Source organism: Perna viridis, chromosome 9 (assembly GCF_037379345.1).
Source record: "Perna viridis isolate PV_CMFRI_1.1 ecotype Kerala chromosome 9, ASM3737934v1, whole genome shotgun sequence".
In the NCBI taxonomy this organism is placed as follows: Eukaryota; Metazoa; Mollusca; class Bivalvia; order Mytilida; family Mytilidae; genus Perna; species Perna viridis.
This window is the reverse complement of record NC_142453.1, coordinates 18,299,910-18,326,535: the sequence shown is the minus strand read 5'-3', so window position 1 is coordinate 18,326,535 and position 26,626 is coordinate 18,299,910. Positions and strand designations below refer to the sequence as shown.

Below are 26,626 nucleotides of genomic sequence, written 5' to 3'. Positions count from 1 at the left end.
TTCTGTTTTGAATTTGAATTTAATCTAAATACTTTTACCATACAACAATTTTATTAATGTATAAATACAAATAACTTTTTACAGTTGCCTATGAATACATAGTAGATCTAACAAAACATTTATGTTTAATGTCTTATCTGGAATAGTGGTTTCAAACATTTTGAAGGGCACCAATTCTATTTTTTGTTGAAGGAAAATACTTAGCTGAATTAATTTTGCTTCTAGTTGACATTTTAAAAAAATAAATAAATAAACCTTCCTTTTCCATTCGACTTAATACATTCTAAAACCTTAGCTAAAAAATGAAAGTTAGTTAGATGACATTGATTATATGGCTTCTAAGTCTCGATATCAGAATAAGTTTGATCTGGAATTCTTAATGTTTGAAAGCATTAGAAACAGAAGACCATTTTGCTTTTAGTTTGATATTTCCGGGTACATCAATACATGCACAGTTATCAGAGTTTTCTATTATGTGTAATTAACGAACTAACTACAGTGTAGAAATAATTGAAGATCATACTTTATAACTGAATTAATGCCTAAAAGGATTTGTAGTCTTCACTCTCTAAACATCAACATCAATGTGGACTCATTTTTGCAAATTCTCAGAATCATATTACAAGACTTACAAGCCCTATAAAGCAGTGAAAATTGAGGGAATTTGCATTGCACACATACGATTCTTTTGTGGGTTGCATAATTTATTTCTCATTTCAAAGCATTTCATTTCTTCAAATTAACAAAATAAGTATCCTTTTAGGCTTGTGAGAATACATTTATTCAGCCACATGTAAAATGTGTTCGACAATGGATGCAAATTATAGAGATATTTATAAGGGGTGAACTTTCATTGGACAATTGAAAGTTTTAAGATCAATGATACTTAATATGTTGTCCTATTAATTCAATACAACACATGCAAAGGCCAGAAACTCTGCATCCCAACAAAAATTAAATATGGAGGTTTTTATATAAAAAAAAACATTTATTGGTCCCATTTTCATACAAGACTTTCACTTAATGTAGTATAATTTTTGAGAAAACTAGCCATTTGCTACAGAAAAAAATTTAAAATGTTTGGTTAACATAACTTAGTGAATATTTTTTTCAGAATATATTTTTTTTTAAATCGACAGAAACTTCTTCTGTCAGTGAGTAGCCTTCTTACATGTGGACTGGTTGAAAGTTAATAAGCAGAAGTCACATACTAGCTTTTTAAATATAACATATATAAATACATACAAAACTAAATATAACGAAAATTAATTAAGTTAGATGTCAAAAGATGTTTAAATAAGTCATTTCGTACTAAACACTTAGCAATAATGTATCTTTATATCAATGGAATTCTGTTACAAATTGCATTGAATTAGATTTTTTCTCATGACTTTTTCAAAACAAAATAAAAAGAAAAACAATTGTTAAAACTACAGTTTTTTTCTTATTTTTTCCTTTAACCAAAACTTATTTTTCCTTCAATTAAAAATTAATCAAAATAGATTTTTTTAGTGTAGTTTCAGAGAATTAGCTAATCACCAATGTCCAATGTAAAAAAAAAGAATTTTTCTGAGATGGTTTTCTGTACACCAAAAAGGTACACTTGCATATTGTTAATCCATTGCAATTCAATACTGCATTTATATTTCTGATGGAGTTCCTGTTTGCATAAAATTAAACTATTACTTGTCTTAATTTCTTCCATAACTTCTTGAACATGTTTTACAACATATGGGAGACAACTTCAAGTCTCCTGGGCTACTCTTGCATTGAAATTTCACACAATATTGAGAAACCTAGTAACAGCTCACTTATTTGTTAATTGAATATATGAGTGTCTGAGGTATTGGAAGAACATTTAAAAAAAACTTTTCTAACATCCAACTGGACCTTAATTGCAACTGTACACTTGAAAATGTTTTGGCTAAAACACCAATCCTGATCACTACATACATTATTTCCATAAAAGTTAGTTACAGAAAAAAATATTATAATACATTTATATAAGAAATATTCAAAAACATGAGGATTGCACCTGAAAAATGTCTATTCATACAGTCCACAATTTTACCAGGAATTCACAGAAATGCTAACACTTATTCTCAGTATGATAAAGTCAATAGGAAACAAACTTTTTGAAAAAGCATGAATCATCTCACATTTCCCACTCTTCCAGTCATTTGAGTGTTTGAACCTCCTTGTAATTGAGCCTGCATCTTTGCCAGCATTTCTTGCATTCGTTGAATCTATAAATAAATAAAAATGGAGAAATAATAAAATGAACTTAAAAGTTCTGCTGATTCGAAATAATGCTTAAAGGGAGATAACTCAGTTCAGTGTCATGAAATTGATCTCTGAACATACGATTTCTTCATAAAATTTGATATTAAGCATAGAAAAGTTAGAAAAAAAAAATCAAAATGTAACGAAAACAAATTATACTTTAAAAATTACAAAATTAAACATGACAAAATTACAAAAGGCTATATTTTTTGTCTCTCTTTAAAATTCAATTTCATACAAGCCAGATCATGAATGTATACTTTGGCTGATACTTAACTCAATTTGTTTCACGGCCAAATTCTTTCCTTTTCACCTTATTTGTAATGCATTTTTTCAGTTTATTTTAAATACAGGAATGATTTATGAGAACAACATGGAAGAAAAAAAATGGTGAAAATCAGATGGAAATGTACAATGAAATATCAAAATATTGTAACAATAAAATTGGGGTTGACAAAAAATCAGACATTTTATCAGGAAGAAAATTGTTCCTGTTAATGAAACCCTCATGGTTTGTCCTAAGGACTGTTCCATTAAAAGGTACCCGGGAAAGGCACTTTTTCACCAGGGGTGTCACCCATAGAAGTTCTATTGATGTTTTGCATAAAATCTATATTTTGTTAAGAGACCTGAACACCCGCCCATATACAAAGATTAAAAGCGCCTTCCCCTGGCCCTCTTGTTTTACTGGAGAGGCCAATAGATTTTCTCCTGAAATATTTGCATGGTAGCATACAAACCTCTGCATCTTTCTCCTGTAACAGTTGATCCTGTTCCATAACTTTATCTAAGTTGACCATGGAATCTCTCTTTAATTTCCTGCAAAAATAATATGATTGATCAGAAAGGTAACCAGGAATCGTACGCTATGGGTAATAAAGTGTGAAAGTTTGATACAATTTAGTTTGAATTCAGATTATTGTTTAATTTGTTTTGAGGCATATTCAATTCAATATTTTATTATCAACTTGCCATCTTATTTTTCAGATATTTTCTTTTAATAATATCTGCTGTTAAATGAAATTTAACATGCTTATTTTTATTAAATATTAATTAAATTCATTCAAACAACATTGGGTTGAAAAAAACTTCAAGTCTAACTAAACCATGATCTAACAAAAGGACATTCAATTGTAACCTAAGGAGGTAGATCTAAGGTAAGGGACATAACTCTTGAAATCAGAGATATGCTTGTATCATATTCAATTTCACCAAAACCTATCAAGCTTTCATTTGAAACAAAATGAAATCAGTCCCAGATACTTTGATGCTTACATGACATTGATGTAAAATGCTGAATACAAACATTCCAATGATTTGTAAGAGTTGTGTCCCTTACCTGAGGTCTTACCCCACCCCCTTTAACAATTAAAAACATTCAAAGTTTCACTCCATGAACGGCAGGTGCTCAATTTCATGATTTCTGCCAACATCAGGTACTGAATTTTGTCAGCATCAATGTATATGAATGTTTTATTGTTTTGGACAGGGAAGTAAATCCTAAATATGGCTAGAATATTCTTTCTGCTTGTTGTTAATCTAAGAACAATAGGGCAAAACAATATCCATTTCAAAGTACCAAATTTGCGAAATAAATCATAGAAAATTGTAGGTAGAGGAGAAATTCAAAAAGAGAAACAGATTCTTTCATTTTTGCCACTACTTACGTTCTTTCTCTATTAGATCTAGCTACTTCATTAGACAGTAGATGTTCTGCTCTGTAGTTTTCATAATGGATCTCTGATGTGATATCTTTCAAGTCCTGCATGTGAGTGCTTAAACAAAAACATTATTTTTATAATCAACTTTTTAAATTTCTATTGGTAAGTCATTTACCAACACAAACTTCGAAGCCAAAACAGGAGCTATGGTATTATTCTGTTGTAAGAGGTGCTTTTATTAGAAATTTTCTCAGGAAATAGGCAAATCAGGTTATTTTGAAGAAGTTCAGAATTTGAGCCACTTTTAATTAAGAATTTCCAAAAATCAGAATTATTTCAAAAGATTTTGAAACATTTGTCATCCATCACAGTGTCTTTTATGCCCTTTTTTGCATTGTAACATGAATTGAGATTTCCAAAAAAAAATAAAAAATATGAGAGGAAGACTAAATATGCTCTAACTAGAAATCTTGTATGATATTGCATCAAAGATTCCTTATCCAACTACATTAGTATGAATATTGCACATAGACAACTTCACCTCTAATGAAAATGACTCTGCCTTTAATGAATTGCCATATATTTTTAATACTTTCTTTTGACTTACCACTAAGCAAACATATAAGCGACCTGTGCCTGTATATTTCTAATTGGTCAATTACCGTGTGGTCAATGCATGCCACAAATCATTTATAGTAAAGCCTTCCTTGTTATCCAAATTAACTTCTTGTCCTACCAGCTCAAAGTCTGTTTGAATAACTAGCAAGATCATGCTATAAATATAACATGGAATAAATAGACAAATTTCTTACATACCTGATCAACATCTGTCTCAGCTTTATAAAGTCACAATGTTTTGGATTGTCAACTGAAAAATAGAAAAGACTTTTGACTACAAATATTACATGTTAATCTTGCAATTCACCACAAAAAAAATTCAGTAAATATACAACCATACAAGAATAATTCCATTTATTCAATAACTTCATGTGAAAGGAAAATAGAAAGATAAACTCATAATAAATTAAATTCTGTTCATTTTCTTGAATGCTAACAAAAATAAAATAAGAAATGATTCAACAATAATTATCTCCCCTTAAACTTTAACTTAGAGCCTATCTTGTCTGTAAATTACATAATAAATACATGCATTTATTCTGAGTTCAAGTATGATGGAAAAATAAAACAAATTTTCATTTCAAATCCATTTTACATTCTCCAATTAAGAATAAGTTTTCAAATTTTCAAACTCCTTAAAAGTGAATTGTTGCTTTTTTCTGATGCTTCTGAAGATTATCTTTTCCCTGTTTAGATTTAGAATTGAAACCTTGGATGAAAGTGCCATTTTCAATGAAAATAATAACAATAAACTGGCCAAGAAGGAATAAACATCTAATTTCTTCTCACTTTCACTGCTCTGAACTCAGTTGATTGGTTGTCAGATTAATTCAAGTTTCCTCTAGCATTTCAATACCAGATTGCTTGACAACCCTAAGAAACCATTCTTTGTCTTCGTCTGACATGCTGGACCAGATTTTCAATTTGCCAGCGCAATTGTTAAAAAAACTGACAGGAAAAAGTATCATCATTCAGACACAATATTCCGACTGTGAGCCTTGTTATTGCTCCATATGCTTAGCCTAGAAGCAGTAATGATCAATATTAAAGTCTTTAGTATGACCCAATAACAAATTGAACCAACAACCTCAAAAATTTAAGGCAAGCATACTACCAAGGGACTGCCAGGACAGTGAGCTAAAGCAATAAAATCAACTCTTATAAAGATAATTCCTCATATTCTATAGTTTTGTCTTACCTTCCACAATACCCCATGGGTACATTCTACCTCTGATTTTCTTCCCACCTGCCTCGACAACTGTGTTACTTCCTATCACTGCGAAAGGGACTGCTTCCTATTGGTTAAAATAAAATGAAAAATAAGAAAAAATCACGAAAACAATTTTCAAGACAAGAAAACTCTCAGGTACAGATGCAGATTTTCTATTGCATACATTTACAGAAACAAATTCATCTGAGAGTAAATTATATATTGTCAATATATAGATAGCAGTGATTTACCGATTGTTCCCAGTGTAATTTTTTTTGATAATTTACACTGTGAAATAAATTTGGTAATTTCACTCTCAGGCTTTCTCCCACCAAAACATCACACCACAAATATCAATCCGCCATTCACAAAATTTTAAATTTGTATTGAAAATAACAATGAATAATGCAGGAAAATCTATAATAAACAGGACAATCAATTGGTTATCGTGAATAACCAAAATATGATCACTCGTTCCAAGAACGCATTAAGATTTAACTTGTGCGTCAAACAAGTTCCACACACATGTTAAATCTAGGTGTTCTTTGGCACTCGTGATCATATTTTGGTTATCCACTCTTTCAATTAATTACTCTATTAAGATTCTTTTTTTTTCAGGAGCTAATGATGTCTGAACTCAACCTGGAACTGAACTTTAAATTTGCATTTTAGAGCAGAAGACAAACTGTATCCCAATTTGCTTTAAATTAAACAAAAGAGGTAAATGTGTTATTTAAAAAGCATGTATTTTTTTAAATAGCCTTTGAACAAAGGGTCATGTGACTAGACTTATGAGCCCAGTATTCAAATGAGAACGTCATCTTTACCTTAAGAGCCTTGTCTTGCTCTTTGAACTCCTCATCTTCATCACTGTCACAGTCTGGGAATGTGTAGATATTTATATTGTTGTCTTGAATGTCATCCAATACCTACAATGTAAAATGAAATGATATTCATCACCAATATCACTGTCACCATGTGTAATATACTTCTGGCATAAGTTCATTAAAATATAAATATCATATTGATATTTTCCTCAAATATATAATTTTAACTCAAATCTTTGATTTCAAGTGATCTGATTGGTTGAAAATTCAAGTTAAGGAAGGATTTGAGGAAAATCTCAAAAATGTATTGAACACGCTTAAATTGTTTAAGTTAGCAGGTATTCAATTGGAATTTCCTCATAAAACCAGGCCAAGTACTTACAAGATATACATTTTCAAAATATTAAAAAGAAATAATTTTCACCACAAGAACTATGAACTACAAATTAGTTTTTCTTGTTCACAATTTTTTTGTTTTTAATGTTTGATCAAACCATGAATTAAAGCTCATCACGAAAAACAAAATTTATATACAACTAAAAATAACTACCAATTAAATACCAAAAGTACAAACAAAATGAATTCTGTGACAAACACACCACCCAAAGCACCAAAAGGACAAAACAAGACCAAAATTAACACTAAAAGGACAAAACACCTCCAAAAACGCCAAAATTGACATGGCACCTCCAAAAACACAAAAGGAAAGCTGACAAAGAAAAGAAATAAAACAACACAAAAGAACTTAAAAGCTCACTCAGTATATACTTTTCTACACAAACAAGAAACCTGGAGTAACCTCAGTCAGGTGGTCCATAAGTGTGAGCAATTCTGGCTTTTTGGAAGACACCCACCGTGTTTGTGAAGTTTAAGTCATATGAAAGGGGCAGAATATCTCTACATTAGTCATATTTGAAAAGGGCACTCCATACTTGAAAATCATAGTATGGTGAGGACTACAGAATATTTTTTAAAGAGGACCTTAAAATTCTTGTCCAAGAAGCTTTTTGTATAAGCTGCTGAGCACAGTCAGATGATTGCATGAAACGCATAGTACAACCCCATACCTTTGTCTTTAATCTTTTCATCTCTTTAGGTGTGAGAACATCAGCTTTAGCTATCAGAGGTACAATGTTGACTTTATTATGGAGTTTTTTCATTACAAGGATGTCTAATGGTTTCAGGCTGAAAACAAAATCAAATTTTAGTATGTTTGTTATTAAAATATGTCCAACTTTATTTTTTTTCTAAAACATCCTTTTCCCATTACTACCTAAATGGGAACTCTAATATCCATAAATAATGAAATACTGTATAAAATGTATTTATATTGCACCAATTCCCAAGTTATTCGTTTAGAGAAAAAGAGGAGAACAACTGTGCAAGCTACTCCACTAATTTTTTTGGTAAGGACATAAATAAAACAAAATTTCCCATAAATGTCATTTATTAAATGAAGATAATCAAACAGTAAAAATAAGTAACATATGTACATTAAATTGGAGTGTCACTGTCAGAGATGAGACAAATAATATAAAATTGATAATACAGTTGACATTCCCTCAAAAGTATACAAAAAAGGTATGGCCTAAAAAACGGCCATAGCCCACATTGAACAGTCAATGGCAGCGCCACCATACCTGGGAAAATGTATTTGGTGAGAATTTGAGACATTCATCTTCTTGTTTAAAAATATATAAACAAATCAAATGATTTGTCTGGGAACTAGAGTTATCCCCCTTACATTTTTTTTAAAAGTAGGCTATATATTGTAAGCTTTTTTTTTTCAAATTGAACAGATATCCTTAAAAGGTAAAACTAATATATACATGTATATACCAGTATAGGTAAATTTAAAACAATCTTTTTAAGAAATAAATCATGGAAACTCCATTTTATCATTATTTTTACTATAGGCAGGCTTTTTATGTTGTATTATTTTACCCTGAGCATTCTATTTTAACAGGACTAGTTCCTTCATAATTTAAAAAAGATGTAGCCTAAGTGTTGCACAAAATGGTGCTGTGATGTCGTTAAAATTGGGGAAAAAAATTGTCATGAGTCTACGACATTGGTTATATGTTTATCAACGTTTTACTGCAGATGAAGTCAAAAAAAACTTTGAAACATGTCATATTAGAACAAAGAATACACAATATTACTTTTTACAGAATCATTTTGGAAATTTCAAGGACCTACATACCCATGCCCGTATGGAGATATGAAGTAAAGACAGCAGTGTATACGTGTGTCCTGGATATTTTTCCTGTTCAAACCACTTTCAGCTTGGTAATATAACTGGAACTGTGAGTCAACATATTCCACTACCTTCCGCCAGCTGAAAATCATGAGCAACAAAACTTAGTGAATCCTGCAAAGTATAATTTCTTTGAGCAAAATTATTTAAATTCTATTCTTTTTGGTATCGAGAAGCTTTTACCTAAAAACGAAAATTACTTTTTTAAAAACCTGTAATAACATCAAAAACGATAAGAATATTGTAAACTTTTGGAGCATAATTTTTGAATATTTTTTGTTCTGATATGGGAAAAATTCTAAATTTGAAAAATTTGTCACAGCATGAACAACAATAAGAATATTGTTAAGTTTTCTCAATTTTCTAAGGCAATATCTGAGAAATTCATTAAAGATTGTTTTTTTTTTTAATTTTTGACCAAGTTATGGGAAATAACCAATTTTAGAGCTGTTTATGCTTCATGAACCATGAATCTAAATTTTAGACTGTGAAACATCTATGCTTATGATGTCACAGTACAAAGTTAGTCTATGGAAAATAACCAAGCTTGCCCAAAAGGCTTCATACAAATCATATTGAATTATTTTCAAATATACAAAAAATGTTTTCCTTAATTTTCCAGCTGTCTCAAGTAAAGCATAAGAAATAAATACAGTACCTGAACTGATCCGTGCAACAAAAATTGCGATCAGTCATCAATCACCGATTGTTGCCCGGATCAAATACACATTTACAATATCATCTTCACCATACCTTTCGTCAGCATTAACTGCATCATTGAACCCTGGAGTATCTACGATCGTCAGTCTGACCTTGACCCCTCTCTCCTCTATCTCCAACTGTTTCTTCTCTGTAGTTACAGTCCTCTCTACCAAATCTAAAGAGAAGTTTAATATTTTTTTATACCTACATTGTATCATACCATCAATAGTCTTTCAAATGGGAAAATGCCATCGATTTTGTAAACATTCTTAAGTGTAAACCTTCTGGTAAGTTACATCATTATAGAAAACGTATTGTGACATCTTTACTTTAATACCACTGATTTTTTATATATTTTCAATTTTTATGAAATCGACCACTAGTCTTAATTCTATATGAATTTGAGTAATCTCCCAATGTACGGAGGTAGACCTAAGGTAAGGGACACAACATTTACAAATCAATGGAATGTTTGCATTCAGCATTTTACATCAATCTCGTATAAGCATCTAAGTAACTTGTTCTGATTTCATTCTGTTTGAAAATGAAAGCTTGATAGGCTTTGATGAAATTGAATATGATACAAACATATTCCTGGTTTCAAGAGTTATATCCCTTACCCTAGGTTTACCTCCTTAAATTAATAAATAGTTACTGAGAATGCTTGTCTTTCAAAAATCTGATGAAATTTCTGATTTTCTTCAGTTTATGAAAGAGTAATCAAGGGAACCCAGGTTATAGAGGTAATCAAAAGAATGTAATCCAAGGACAAAGACCAGACATGGAAAATAGAATTACACAACAAAGAACATAAAGTAACTAAAATCATACATACAAAGTAACAAAAGCAAATGAGCAACTTGGACTCCACTAAAAACTGGGAGCATGGACCAGGTGCACTGGTAGGGTAAGCGCCCTCTGCTTGTCCAGAAACACCGCTGAGTTGCTCATAAAAAGTCAAGTCCGGGATAGACAAACGAGGAAAGGAAAACTACGACCCATGAATAAATCAGTTTTCATGGTGCAGATGGATACAAGTTCATGATGATGACCGTAAAACTTCTGTAGTGATGACTTCAATCTTGTAGCAACATAACCCTGTTCCAGAAGCCTATTTGTTAGAGTTCTAGAGCAATACAAAAAGTCTCTGAAGTTTCGGCAAGCTCTGGCATAACGTATGAGTTGTGATATGAACACTCCATACACAGGTGCTGAAGGGATGTTGCCACAGATGAAAGGAAAGTTGATAATTCTGAATGAAAAGTCATCACGTTTGTCGTAAAGTTTGGTCAATACTTTTTCTTTACCATCCATATCTAAGTGGAGGTCAAGATATGAGGCTGATATGAAGTTGAATTTGAGATTCATATTATCAGCATTTAAAAATATCTTTTTTAATGATAGATGAATGACCATCCATAATTTTCTGTTCTGACATATAAACGTTACAGTATATCGAAGTTGCTAGGAAGTCGCCTGCTTTAAATAAAACATTGTTTTTCTTGCCCAAAATGTTATTTCTTCTTTTCTTTCTTTTTTTTGAAGTATAAAGAGAATAACAGAGCACTGACTTGAAAACAAAATTAATATACAAATTTGGTTTGAAACAATGAAAATGCTCAACACAGCCTCTCATTTTCCCACAATTCAAAGCCTCAACCATGTTGAAGTAATATGTCAAGACAGTGCACTGCTTTTATCTCTATATATAAATGAAGTAGATGTACATTTCAATGGCTAATTGATTCTACAATCACAATGATAAGTTTTTGTATCATTAAGTAGACTAAATAGTCCATCTTCATTAATGTTTTATTTCATGTTATATTATGGTTAATTTTCTATTTCTATTCTAATTCATGATTGTTTTGATACATTGATAGAAACATTATAAATTAAGAAATCGCTGCATATAAAATTGTAATTTTGTCATTTAGTTATGACCAAAAAAGATACTTTACTTTTGCCACAATAAAACTGCCACAAGAAATTTAGAAAAAAAAAACTGCACTGTCTTCCTACAGCAAAAGGTATGTCTGACTTAGAATCTAAATAAAATGAAATTTCTAACATTACTATTGCAATCACCTTCTGTCTGATTTTCAGAAAGACTGCTACTTAAGTGATACGAAGCAATTTGAAATGTGTCTGGTGTAGACTGGTTTTCAGATTCTAAGCGTTCATTTTAGACAAGTTTCACTGTACTATGCAGAGCCTCGTTTTTGTATGCAGAAGACAATAAATAAAGAACCAAAGTTGGTAGGGATACAAACTTGCTTCAGTCATTACCTGCAGTACCAAGCACTTGTCTGTCTTTATAGAGATCAGTAAGGAACAAACTGTTTATGAGTGTAGACTTTCCTAAACCTGAGTCACCTACAAAAAAAAGCCAATTGGTAAATTCAATATACTGCACCATTAATGAAAATTTTCCCTTTGAATCCACATACTCCACATACTGAAAATTGGCAAAGACCCCTGAAATAGGAAGCTGATATTGTCCATGCCCCTGCCTGAATCCACCTCTGCCTTTCATAAACATTTGAGAATATAGTTCTACACAACTCAAAGACATTGACATTATTTACAAGTATTGGACATCTCATATATTGCAGTTTAGGGGGGGGGGGCACATACTATTATAGTTTTAATCCAAGATATGAAAAACTGGGCTTCACTGGAACATTAACTGATACCCTGCCATGTAATGGTGAAAAGTGGGAGATGGCAAAATTTTCAAAATGGCCTTGAAAAAAAAAAATTTCAGAGTTTGCTGAAAATTGAACTAAGCCTGTATTTCATGGTACTAAACAACTGTACAAAGTTTTAAAAAAAATTCATTTATCCGTTCTCAAGTTTTCATCTTGGAGGTGTTCACATACCTAAATACTCTGCCACTTCATGTGGTGGGATATAAACGAGGTAGATCTTTTTACAGTACTTACTATACCTAGTGCTTTTGCAATGATGATGATTATGACCTCATCTAGTTATTGCAATAATCCTATATTAACAGCCCACTAAAAGAGCAATAAAATATTCCTAGCAATGTTACACATGCAAATAATTCAAGAACAATGCACATAAAAATGCATCCATAAAAAAACCCATACATAAGGATCAAGGCTTCAGATCAAACTTTTGCATCTCTGAGAATTACCAGTACAATGGATGACAAGAAATCTGTCTTATTGCTGTATGACTAAGGAATGTAAAAATACATAATTTACATTCATTTGTATTCAGAAACATATCAATTGGTGTAATCTTAATGACACATTCAGCCTTACATCTAGCGGAATCGATAAAACAACAATAAAGCCTGGCTTAACTGTTTATAGGTGTTCTACGTAAGTTATATAACTGAATGGAATACATTGGAGTGTTCTAAATCTGCCAAATTAGACCAGTAAATTCTATACCAATGGGATTCTAGCAGAACTTGGTTGCTAAGTATTATATATAAGTTCTCTTCTCTCAAGAAAGGAAATCTAATGAATCCTTATTAGGTACAATGCTGGTAGATGCTAAGACTAAAAATCTACTCTGTAACATTTTCAATTACATTAACAGAATTTTTAATCAGATGTGTAAATCAGTAAAAAGAAGAGAAAGTCTATTGTTACAGTTTATAAAATGCTTAGAAATCTTTATTTTAGAAATAATATAAATTAAAACACGATTATTTTCATGGAGAGGAACAAAAATGATATTAACATGAAATAGCAGTATATATATAAGACAGAATATAACATATATTTTGCAATAAACCATCCCAGTACAATTTTTTTTTCTTACTGAAATCAATCTTGCTTCTTTTTGCTAATACATGTACATAGATGTTATTTTCTCTTTAAAGTCTGTCTAAATCAAGAGAATAAACTACAATAATTATCTGCTATCAACACCTGCCATTTTGAATATTCAAACATGGGTTAAAACATAGTTAACCATGGTCACCTATAGTTACCATGGTTGACAATGGTGCAAAACACTTCAAACCATCAATGATGACAACCATGATCAACCATGGTTGCATTTTGGAAAGGGCAAGCACTTTCATATTAAAGCATACTTTAGATGCTACTCACCTAGCACCATAAGACTGAAATCAAATCCTCTCCTCACAGCCTTTCTGTGGACCTGGTCAGGAAGGGAGGCAAATCCTATAAACTCATCTTCCTCCTGAGAAGTTAAAAAATATAAAAGTAAAAATTAACCTCCAAAGCATATGGAAATGGAAAGATAAACAGACAAAGAAGTAAGATGCACCCAGTCAATTAGTACTTGAGGTAGTGCTGAGAGCAATTATGTGGTGCCAAGCCTTGATGACAGAAATAAATGGATAGGTGAACAGACATGCAGACAAAAAATTATTGTAATTTGCCCCAGGCATAGATATCAAGAACCAAAAGAATGTTATTGTTGCCTTAATTGTAAAAGCACATTTAACCTGAAAATTTTTCCACTAAGTTTGGGATAAACATTCCATGTGTGAATTTTGTGTCCAGACATCTTAAACTGCTATTTTTTGTTTGTTTCAAATCATGTGGAGGTTATTTAGTAGATATTTCATGACTGGGAATGTAGAAAAAATTGGCCCCTGAATGTCTATGCTCAAAGTATCAAGCCCTATACCTAAACAAAGTAGTATAATTTCAAAGTTTTGTTCATCATTCAGAACACTGCCCTACAAACCCAAATTCTTAATCTAAACACCATAAAAGCACAACTGCACTTTCTGTAGACCATATAAGCCTTCAATGTCCATGCTGGGTCGCTTTGTTATGGTTTACATTTAATAACCACATAGACTGGTATTCAACATCTTAAAACACAATTCCTACAATCATAATTGTTATTTTGGTGTATAATGGGCATAGCTCTAATAGTTTTGTCATGGTTAAAACAGTTTTAAGTACAGGTCCATCTAAGAATTATGCATAAGCCGATAATTAAGGATTCATGCATATCTTTATGACAAAATTATTTTGACTGGAAAACCTTCAGAATTCCTAATAGACAATGTTAACAATCAAAATGTCAATGAAAATTGAGTTAAGCAGATATTTACAGCTAAATTTCAATTTAGTTCCACAATGATAAATTTCTGGAAAATTCATGCTAAAAACTTCCAGCTCATTTTACACTGTAGCCAGTCAAACATATCTCACAAAATACAGCATTCCTAATGGAAACACACTTTGCAGGGGTTATTTAAAGAGATTTTGAAACACATCTGGCTGTAAATAGGTGATAAACCACTGTCAGCAAGGTTCTTGGGTGGAGCTATACTTAAATAAGGATGATATAGTAAACATATATAACAAAGGGAAGATGGCCCAGCGCCAAGAAAATTTATCATTTTTATCAGATTTTGAATTTTTTCTTGAGTGAGTTTGTTTACAAATTTTACACCTGTTGGTAAATTATGGGGAAATGTTAAACTGTGCCACTATTAAAGAGACCATAATATATATATATCTATAATTAGTATTAGTGACCTTGACACACCATGATCTACATTTTTTTTGTGAAACATTCTTGACTTCTAAACCAAAAGTAAGAAGTAAACCATGTGCCTTATTTTCCAGTGAAAAAGTGCACTGGATTCTTTTTCACAAGAAGTCGTAAGCATAAAATTAATCTTGGGCGATGACAATACAATGCCATTTTCTATTATGACGTCATAACTTATAACTAATAACTTATAACTAATTTCACTCTTAAGATTTTACGTTATATGGACCAGTGGTCCGTAATTTTCACAAAAAATCATAAGAGTAAAATCAGTTGTAAGTAATGGAGTCTCAATACTTTGATCTTCTATGACATCATATATCACTTTTCTAATTTTACACTTACGATTTTTTTTTGTGGTGAAAAAGGACCATATGAAAAGGTCAGTTCTTTTTAGAGATGATTAATTCTCTTTGGCAGTGCTATTTTGAGAATTCATTGTAGTAACAGTACAAATTTTACTGAGACAATTTATTAAACATTGGACTAAACATTCCCTCAGGCTCTCTTTCAACAATAAAGCCTCTGCCATAAATGACCAATGAAATGACAGTATTCTTCGCCATAAATGGTCAACAAAATGACAACGTTCGGCTTTGTATGGTCATCCATTAATACCCTAATTAAAGACATGTTTCCGACGAGTTACGTGGACGAGAACATCTTATTCGTGTTTATATCTTGTCAGATGTGACAGTTGACATTGTAAATAAAATGCTTGACATATTTGTTGACGAAAAAATTCATGTAAATTGACTGGAATTTATTTGTTTATTTCACAATTGTCAAGTTATTTTTCTTGATGTGGAACATGTGAAGTTTTAAGAAAAATTATTGAATGAAATTCCACTAAGTGTTTGCTTCCTTGTATATTGTTTTTTGTTTTGTTATTGCTCAAATACAGCCAAACTGGTAATACTGTATAGGTATTAATTTTCGCTGTGTACTGTAAAAGTACTTTAATTCGTGGATACCAATTATCGTGGATTAGGGAAGAAACAGAAGATTTTTGAATTTGTGGTTTTGATTTTTTTTCTATAAATATCAATGGAAATCTCCTTATTGTTGGCAATTAAATTTCGTGGTTTGGCCCACCAACTAAAACCTCGAAAAAATTGGTAACCCACGAATAACAGTACTTTCACAGTAATTATTTCTGCTTTTTTTGTGGCGGACAGAAAAGCATATAAAAAGTACGCTTGGAATTAATTTTTAACACTACAGAACACTTATCATTTTTTGAAACCATAAAAATGTTCACTTGATAGAATCCACAAAAATTAGTATGTTTACAGTAATTATCCCTGATCCATATCAATATCAAGAAACCAGTGTACCCTTGTAGTAGTTGTTCTCTATATGCTTCACTTACTGCATTGTATGATTTAATTATACCATAAACCTAAACCTAGAACACAATGGTTCAGTCAGTTCTGAAAATTGTATCCTGCGGAACTATAAAAGTCAAGAATGGATTCTTCATATCCATAACAAGGAAGACCTTAGGTATAACATAATGCTTCAAATCATGGCAATATTATGACCTCAGGTCAAATACAACTCCTCTTTAACAACCTCTTAATATTCTTTATAACCATAGTAATGTTGACCACAGGTCAATATACCTCCTCCATAACAACCTCTAAATAACCATAGAAACACAGACCACAGGTCCAATACAACTCCTTCATAACAACCTCTTAATAACCATAGAAATGTAGATCACAGATTCAGTACAACTCCTTCATAAACAATGGTAATGTGGACCACAGTCTACAGTTCAAAATACCTCCTTTATATCCATGAAATGAGGACCATAGATCAGAACAAATCTTGCATAATCAACAATACCTGGGCTATTGGTATGAAACAAATCTGCATAACCATAAAAATATTGATTACAGGCCCAGAGTAAAGCCTGCAATGATGTAATTGAACTGGACTACATATCTGACCAGGTCCTGCATAACCACAAAATGTAGACCACAGATCAACAATCATAGAAGTCATTGGTGAAACCATTTGTAAGTTGAAAGAGATTTCATGTTTACATAGATTTAAAATTTAATTACTTTGACCATCTTATGACATTGATTTTAGATTATCAGCTAGCCAATCAGTTTAAAATAACAATAATAAAACCACAAAGAGTTATCTCCCGTAGAAATAACAATTTAACAATAATATAACCATAATAATCTGTAAATGAACCTAATTATCAAGCAGATCAAAGATTTATAGGCCACAAATGGAATGTGTCAACTGTCATTATGGGCCAGAGCATGCCCAGAGATATAAAACTTTCTATCAATTTCTTCAGGTCATCATCTAAATGGTTCTGGGAGGACAGAATCAAAATAAGTGTTAGATTGTACCTGGAAATCATCAATGAGAGTTTAGTGCCTGAATGGTGGAAGTAGTGGATTACTTAATCAAGCAATTGGATTCAATAGGTTTCAGCTGTGTAAGTGAAACTTGCCTAGCCATCTCTCATTTCCAGTTAAAAGTACTTCAGTCCTAAAACAGCTAAAGAATCTTGACCAAAAACTGACACTTCAGACTTGGGACAATTGAGAGAGGGACTTGAATTGAAAATCATATTAATTACAGGAATCTATGTGCAGGAAAATACAGAATTATTACAGTAGAATTTTTCATATTCCATGTATGTTAAAAAAGTAACAGGAAAAAAAACTTGCGGTTACATTATTCAACTGTCCTGCAGGAATTCTGTAGAATTTTTACTACGGTTCACACATTATGTAAATTGCTGCCCTATACTACAGTTCTATATCAAGGAAAGCTTCATTGTAGAAAAAGATCTCTTTTATCTTGACAAATATTCTACATTTTAGGATGCATATGACCACAGTACTAAAGGCGTTTACTTTGTGTAATAGTGCAAGGCTAACTTTATGCACAAATTGAACCTAATGTACTATTAAGAACATGCTAATGTGCAAAAACTTTAATTTACAACTAAAACAAAAAATGATTGAGCATGACATTAGGTAATACCTTCTTCACTCCTTTTTCAAAATAATAAAAACACACTTTTAAGACACTTTTTTGAATATATACAGCATGCACTTTCTAAATTAGCATTTGCCAAAACAGGACATGGCATATAGTTACATAAACATCAAACAATAAAATTCTTGACCATAATTATTTTATCTTACCAAAAATCTACACCCAAATTTGCTAATCCCCATTTTGCACTAGTAGGGCATTAAAGTACAAAAAAATATGTTAATGTTTCACAGTGACCTGACCCCTCGGGGGGCTGGTATTACATCGATCAGATATTGAACAGATGACAGATTAATGACCGATTACTTATGATTAAACAGCTTTCTAATCACTTCATAAATATGTCCCTTTTTCTGCCACAATGTCACCATATTACACATGCATGGATTTTGAAAAAAAGTCTGAAATGAGATTTGATATTTTACGGCGTAACTCTCGATTGGAACTACATCTTTATATACCTGTTAACCCCTTCCACATTTAGGGAACAGATTTGTGGGAGTTTTTTTGGTTAAAATTACATGTACATGTACTATATTTTCCGTGAAAAATACAAAATAATTGAATTTCTATTCAAAAATTTACTTTTATGTCAAAAAAGTGTTTTGTTTTATCCTGCTCTACCTGAGTATAAAAAAATTGAAACTACTTCAAAACTGAGGAGAATCTTAAGATAAATAAGCAAGATTTTCAAGGGCCTCAACTGAATGTTTGCTCAATTTCAGTCTCCAGAGAAAGCACAAAATTTGATCCTAACAAAAAAGGGTATTTCCTTCAATGAAAAGTTTAATACATGTGTCATGATTAACTGAGAAAACAACAACAAAAAACAGACAATGTTTTATGTTCTGATGAAAAGTTGCATAACTTTCAAGCTCAAGTTCAGAAAAAATGAATTTGTATTCATGTTTCCATGGAAACAGTATCAAAATTTGACAGATGAATTGTCTGGCTCTTAAATCAGCTTTTAATATGCATGTACATTTTATGCATGAATAATATTGTCATATTGGTCGAAGTATAGGAATATGTTTTTTAAGCCTTTGACAGTTTTGAATATTTTTAAGAAATGTTCATTCATAGCTTTAACACCAAAGTATAAGAGAATCTAAACATTAAAATAACGATTTTTAGACATACATGTAATTACTCCTACAACGTCCTGAAATTCTGTGCCTGTATAACCCAATGATGGCACCAAGTCAGAAAATAGCTTGCCAGACAACCTTTAGCACTGCTGGAGTAACATGTAACGAGAATAAGTATAGTGTATATGTCAAAAAGACAACAACCCTACCGGGATGGAAATGTCAGCCAAAGGCAACCCATTGTCTGTATATTTGGTTACTATGGTTACTTGTTTCTCTGTAAATGGAGTTGAAAATGGAATTCTAAGGACACATAGATATTCCCTGTAACATCTGAATTGGTGGCCAATGTTTTTTACCATTGCTATTTTTAAGATTTTAATTGCAGTTTTCAGTTTTATTTGACAGTTGCATCAGAATGGAAATTACCCAAGATTCTGAGTGGAGATCATGTATTAGACAGTTGCACATTGAGGTTACTGGCAACAGTGGAGTCATGCAGTATACCACTGTCTGTGACCATCAACACAATCCAAGAAATGAGTTGAAAATGAAATTTTAAGGCAACATTCCTTGTAATATCCATAGAGAGCAACTTTTGATGGATGGTATACATTTTTTCGTAGCGGATCAGATGTTAAAATTACAATTTGTAATCATATATCAAACAGTTGCAAATTGAGTTTAATTAGTATGTCATTTTAAGTCATGCAGTAAGCAGTAATTTGTGACCATCAAATCTATGATTGCCCTCTTTATATTCATTAAGGTAACAGAAGTTTAAGTAAAATCCAAAGCACAAAATCTAAGACTTATAGATAAAAATAAAGGGGAAAAACAAGGAAAAAAAAACTAGTTCAAAATGTGTAAAGAAAACTAAAAGACGAGATAACATAAGGCTGTAGCCAGGGGGGTGCGACGGGTGTGATCGAACCCCCTTTTGAAAAAACAAAACAAAAAAAAAAACACTTTGATTTAAATCTTAGCCTGTGATTAAAGAGAAATCATACCAGACAACCAAGCAAAATTGCTAATCAGTGATCACTTTGCACACCAATTTAGAAAACATGGTACGGCCCTGTAATAATACAGTTAAACTGCCATTCATGGTATCTCCTATATTTTATGAGTAAATCACTCATGAACACCTTTGATTTGGAAGCATTGCATCATCAAACAAGACTCATTACAAGTTTATGTAGGTTTTAGGTCAAATCAAACAGTTACATGATGAAACATCAGTATAAATCTATCAGATTTATTGTCCTGTGACAAATCTACCACAGTGTATGTGGCAGCATGTTACGTGAGGTACATGTATGTTGTATAAGTGTAATACTGTGTCATGAACAGTGACAAAGTCATGTCCATAGGACCCACTTAAGATAGGTTAAATAACTATGCAAAAGACATGTTTTTTGTTGTCAAATCAAATGTCAACTCAACCGGTATATTATACATCAAAAGTACTTCTGAGAAATATGTGGACTGGCATCAGTTTTGCACCAGTTAACTTGAAACTTTTCAGATCAACAGAACAATTAAAAACAAATTATAAAAAAGTTTTGTTTGGTCAGATATTGTTATTAGGGAGTCATTTTTGAATTGATTGATAAGACTAATTAAACAACATTAACATTTTCAAGAAAGCCTTCAGTTTTAAATTAAAAATAGATTTCTATCATTTTTATCATTGGAACATAAAATCAATATGAGAAAACATCTGTTGAAATAATAAAATATATACATGTACTGTCAAATGTCAAAATACTATAATCCATTCCTAACAAATTATCTCCCCTTATAAGGTACAAATGATATTGTCAGAATTTTTTTAAAAAATTTCAGTATTTCGGCTTAAATTGATTGATTGATTGTGGTGCAAAATCCTATGCCAGATACTGCATGAATTTCAGGACAAGAAAGTTTCATCAGTCAAATAGACTCTGCTTTGTACTATTCCGGTATCCTGAGCTGGATTTTTCAGTGCTCCCTTGGTCAGATTGCATTTCCTTATCTTATCGTGGATGCTCTTTTATGGCATAAGGAATTGACTTTTATAAAGTATGCATATGTGGCTATGATGGGCATTGTGAACATGCTTAACTGTTTACTATAATTTTTCTAAACATTTATGTGGTGCTAGTGCACGAAAGAAACTACACATGGGTAGGCATGTCGCCCTATTTAAGCACATTATCTGACTTCAGGCCACCACATCATCACCCTATCTCCTTCATTGTGCATGCTTGGAGGTAAAGAAATAGTGGCTACATATTTTTAAGTTTTGGTATGACTTGGCTGAGAATTTAACCCAAAAACTCCCACACTTGAAGGGAGCATCACTACCATAAGATCACCCTGGTATATAAATGTAATCACTGTAAACATATTTTCAAGGTGTACCAATTTTTGTGGTGAACAGAAAATCATGATAAATAGTACCCGCAAATGAATTGTTAACACTATATATGCCTAACCATCTTTTGATACGGAAAAAATCGATACCCATGAATATGTTTATTTAACAGAATCTGCAAAAATTAGTAACCACGAAAATTAATATGTTTTCAGTAATCAGGTAATCAATTTTGACCTCCATCTTATATTAGGACAATAGATTAAAAATATATATACAGGAAAAACCTGTCTAAAACAAACTCCTTATACACTCTAAAATCAGTTCAGTTTAGACAAGTGTTTGATTTGTCAGGGTTAAAAATATACTCAAATTGTTATAAAGGAAATAGGGTGCGTAAGTCTCGTTTTGTGACCCCATGATTTCACAAGAATGGGTCCTAGTCTACCATTCAAAAGCATAGTGATTTTTCATTTAAAGAGTTCAGTGTTAAGGGCAAAAAACTTTCTGTATAAAAATATCAATAAAAATGACAAATAACTATTTCTACATGATAAATGAAGTAAGAAAATACATAAACTAGAAAATTTTGCATTGTTATACAGCGTTTCGAGTGCCCGGAAGTAAACAATAAAATACAGATCGGTCTCCTGTTTTCAATACGTTCTACATTGGAAATTCCGGTAAAGAAAATGAAACTAGAACGAGACTTACATACCCAATAAAAAAGGTGTTTGGTATAGACAGGTTTTTGAATTATTCTGGGTTTGGTTTAGAAAGGTTTCCCAGCACTTCCCTTTTTTCTTTTCATTTTTTATTTTCCTGTCGAGGATTTTGTCAATGATACTGGCCCAACACATTAAATTACAAGGTAAACAAGACATCTTTAAAGATGGCAATGTTAAAAAAAACATCAATAAAGGGAGATTACTTCTATAAGGGATGATGAAAAGGTTCATAGGTTCACCCTGTAGAAGTTTTTAAGTACCAGTCCACATAAATTTCAGACTCTGCCAATGGTAAAGTGATTCATGGTGTAGAAAAACCCCACAAAACAACAATGTTTTTCAGTCTACATAAGCTATATTTTCCCATTACGATAATTATTTCCATATTCAGATCTGCACTTTTGGAAAAAACATACATTTATCACCCACTAAAATCAACCAAATTAAACCGAATCAAGAACAATAACTCTTGCAAAATCAAAATTAGAATAATAATAACTCCATTTTTGTCAATGTTCATATTTTGAATTTTGTGGTTTTCAAATCAATTAAATAACAGATGCTGACTACAGTATGATAAAGTGTGTGACCAAACATCAAATTACAATAATTTAAGATTCATTATTTAACCTTATTCAAGTCAATGTTATTAGCAATTCATCAGGGCACTTGTCAAAACCAAGTTCATGACTTGAGTATCAAAACGTATTGTTCATTTATCAAAATTGTCTAGATCTTTTATTTTCCATTTTCATTTTTTAGCTTAAGAATAAGAAACACACTGAAGATTTCTATACCAATACATTTTCTTTTTACAGAGATCAAATAAACTAATTTTGTGAATTGACCATCTGTTACAAGCCTTTCAGAAAAAGAAAATTTCTATGGGTTAATTTCTAATAATTTAATTTCAGATGAAACACACTTCCTGAATGCATTGATAAACAATTTTGTCCATCATCTCATAGACCAAAATGTGTAATGTGACTGTGAAGTCATTAACCCTTTTTTGCTGATTTTCTCCTTAAACTTTGATATTAAAATTATATTTTTTCATGCTATATGAAATAACTTCAATGGCCATGGTGCACACCTGATTGAGGTTATTTGAAGTTATTTATATACTATACTCAAGTGGGATTAGACTCTCTAGCCTAATGAGAAAACATCTGATTGGAAATCCAGTTTAAAAAAAATATCACAGTGTGTTCCCATTATATCTCAATAATAGGGTCAGAAACATAGATCACTTAAGTGGCATTAGACTCTTCAGGTAAATGAGAAAATATTCGAATGAAAACTCCATCTTAAAACAGCCAAAGCTTGGCAATAATGTTCATGGGTATATATATATGTAAGCCAGATCCCTAGCATGAGATAATCATATGCTAAAAAAATTTTGTGAGATAAATATTACCAGTGTCTTGGGGTTGAAGTATCTTCTTCTGCTATGGCGACGTCTGGCAGGCCGTGTTGGTGATGTCAATAATGAATCTATTGGGGATAAAGGATCATTAGTTCTCTTTTGCCTGGCATTGCCATCAAAGTTTAAGGTCATATCCCTTTTAACATCACCAAAGGCATCTGGTTTGGGTTTTTCTACACTGGTATTTAAGGTCAAGGTCATATCTTTTTGAAGGCCATCAATATTATCTTTCTTCTGTTCTTCAGCTTTTGAATAAGAGGTCAAAGTTCCTATTTCCTTATTTTCACTGAAAGAATTAGACTTGGGTTTCTGAACAACTTCACTTGATGTAAAGGACAATTTGTCCTTTCTAATATCAGTCAATAGATCTGGCTGTGATTTCCAGCTCATTTTAGCCACTTTGTCTTCAGACAATGATGGATGGTTTTGGTATACATTAATTTGACACTTTTCTCTAGAGGTCAAGGTACTACTTTCATCCTTGACCTTATTGGGGAGGTCAGAATTGCACTCATATTTTAGCACTGCATTTTTCGCCATTTCAAAATTCTCTGTAGAAGTCTCCTGCTTACAGTTATTCTTTTGAGATGTATCCTTTTTTGGCAAATATCCATTATCATCCGACAACAAACTTCTCAGTTTGTTCCGTAACTTTTCTGATCTTGACATTAAAGAGAAACTTGACTTGGGTTTTTCCTCTATACCACTAGCATTAGATCTCTCATTTTCAGACAGAAGAGCCCTTGTCCTTGGAGAAAATACAAACCCAGAATCAAAGTCACCTGACATTCTCTTTAAAGCCGTCAAAGAGGATTTAGGAGGAGGATGCTCCTCTTTAACTTTAGGTTTTGTTACCAAATCATCTTCTTTCATGTTTTGTATAGAATTAATTTTATTTTCACCCTTTTTATCTTTTATATCCACAACAGGGGCATTTATTTTATCAAATCCCTCATTTGAATTTGTACTTTCTTCACTTACTGCAGTTCTTTCACTTTTTATCACATTTTCAGTTATCTCCCTTTTAGGGTGAAGTGAAACAGCTTCCTCTTTAGAACACACAGGGAGAACATTATAGTATATAGGCTTGGTTGGCATTGAAACAATAGTGTTGCTGTGGTCACTTGAACCTGAATTATCCTTTACCTCAGTTTGATAAAGAGTGTCCCTTAATCCATGTGGAACTCCTTGGGCACTTGTACTATTCCAAGACAAATGTGAAGCACTGTTTTGAACAGAAACATCAGTTTCTCTGCTTTTCTCAAGAGACAAGAGGTCTTTGGTACATCCAGAAATAGTTGGGTTTGGTAGATATTTAAGCTCCTCCATTTCATTTCCAGGATTTGCATTGCTATCGAGGTTGTTTTCAAGATTATGCACTTTGACCTCTTGAGGTAGATTCTGACTTTCAGTATTAGTACCTTCTTTAATGTTTGAATTCACATCTCTACTGGGACTTAGTTGTCCTTCTGAAGAAACAGATAGAAGTAGCGGGTACCTGCTGTCTGTCGCATTATCTCTCCATCTCGTCTTGGGGTCTGCTCCTGCTGAAACAAACATGGACATGGGACGTTGCGGAGTTGTCAGCGTTGCATTTCTATATTTAACTTGATCAATGTCATCTTTGGTTTCTATTCCATTTGGCGAATGATCTGCCTTTGACATAGACATTGCACGTGGCGTTAAAAGCCTCTTGTTCAAAGGCCTATCCAATATTTTTGGTAAGGCCAATTTTGAATCCGAACTTGCTGATCGTGTTATGGAAAGGAATTTTAATGGTGTTTTAAATCCCGTTTTTCTTTGCTCTTCCATCTTGTGATTAATTACCGCTGTCAAACTTGTAACAGTTTTATGGTAATTAGTCAAGTCAAAAGTCATGCATTTTAATAAACTTCCTCAGTGGTTTACATTCAAATGTTGTTTTGAATTTTTGCTTTGGATAAAAGTGCAACATTTTTACCTTACGACTGTATATGTCAATATTCTGATGACTTTATCTGAGAAAGAAATCGCTTTTTTTGACACTTCAATAAAATACCCATATATCAAACAATATCCTCAAGTCAGATTAGTCTGAAGTCACTGATTTTCGTGCAAAAATATTACAAGTACTTATAAACAAAATCAGGACAAGCTTTCTTAAAACTCCATGTTTCCTGGTCACCTGGTCTTCTCCTCCATATGTATTCAACTGGCAAACTATGTTTATTCCAATTTAAGCCATATTCACACAATGTCGTCAAAATACATTTTTTTTGGGTGAAAATAAGTATGTACAACAAGATGTGTAATAAATGAAGTATTATATATCTCAATATTCTATTATACTCACGCCAAGGGTGTCAAATTTCAAACCCCAATGTCATAAAAAAATTGAATTAATATACAGTGATCTCATCTCCGTCAAATTGAGTTTTTCTTCAAAAAACACTTTGGTATATGTTTCCTATTAAATAGTTATATTACTCCTTCTGGCATTTGCATAAAAATCCTTTTCATCTTTATTCAAGTCTACATCAAGAGTGTCATAAACAATTTATATCTTGATGCAACTACAACAATTGTTTATTTCAATCTGTTTTTCTTAAATTCTTTGAAGAGCACTTTCAAAGACTCACAAAGTGTTTCAATAGAGAAAATCATTCTTAGAAACTGTAACTGACCTCTCATGCCTCCTCAGGACCATCCATAATTTGACCTCAGAAAGAGGGTTATAACTCCCAATGCAGTCCTCGAAAAAAAAAAACCAACCTTTCAATCAACAAGAATGAAATCTACATCCTCGAAAAATATTTTTTAATGAAAGACTCTAACAGCTTGACCATATGATCACTGACAAGACTTCAATGACATATATTGGACAGGTACAAAACAGGTGATCATTCAGGTGTAACAGGTAACAAATGATGACCAC

At 32.0% G+C, this 26,626-nt stretch overlaps 1 protein-coding gene across 1 annotated transcript; it reads right to left on the bottom strand.

Moving 5' to 3' along the window:
• On the bottom strand, positions 1-26,626 carry LOC148607165 (uncharacterized). Its single transcript, XM_088545458.1, has 12 exons — positions 23,704-26,626; positions 13,650-13,743; positions 11,848-11,934; positions 9,610-9,733; positions 8,803-8,937; positions 7,667-7,784; positions 6,600-6,701; positions 5,761-5,857; positions 4,761-4,812; positions 3,951-4,058; positions 3,024-3,102; positions 1-2,246 (listed from the first exon to the last, which is right to left on the bottom strand). Exons 1-12 carry the CDS (start codon positions 25,588-25,590, stop codon positions 2,151-2,153), a joined length of 2,979 nt encoding a protein of 992 aa, XP_088401584.1. The 5' UTR covers positions 25,591-26,626; the 3' UTR covers positions 1-2,150.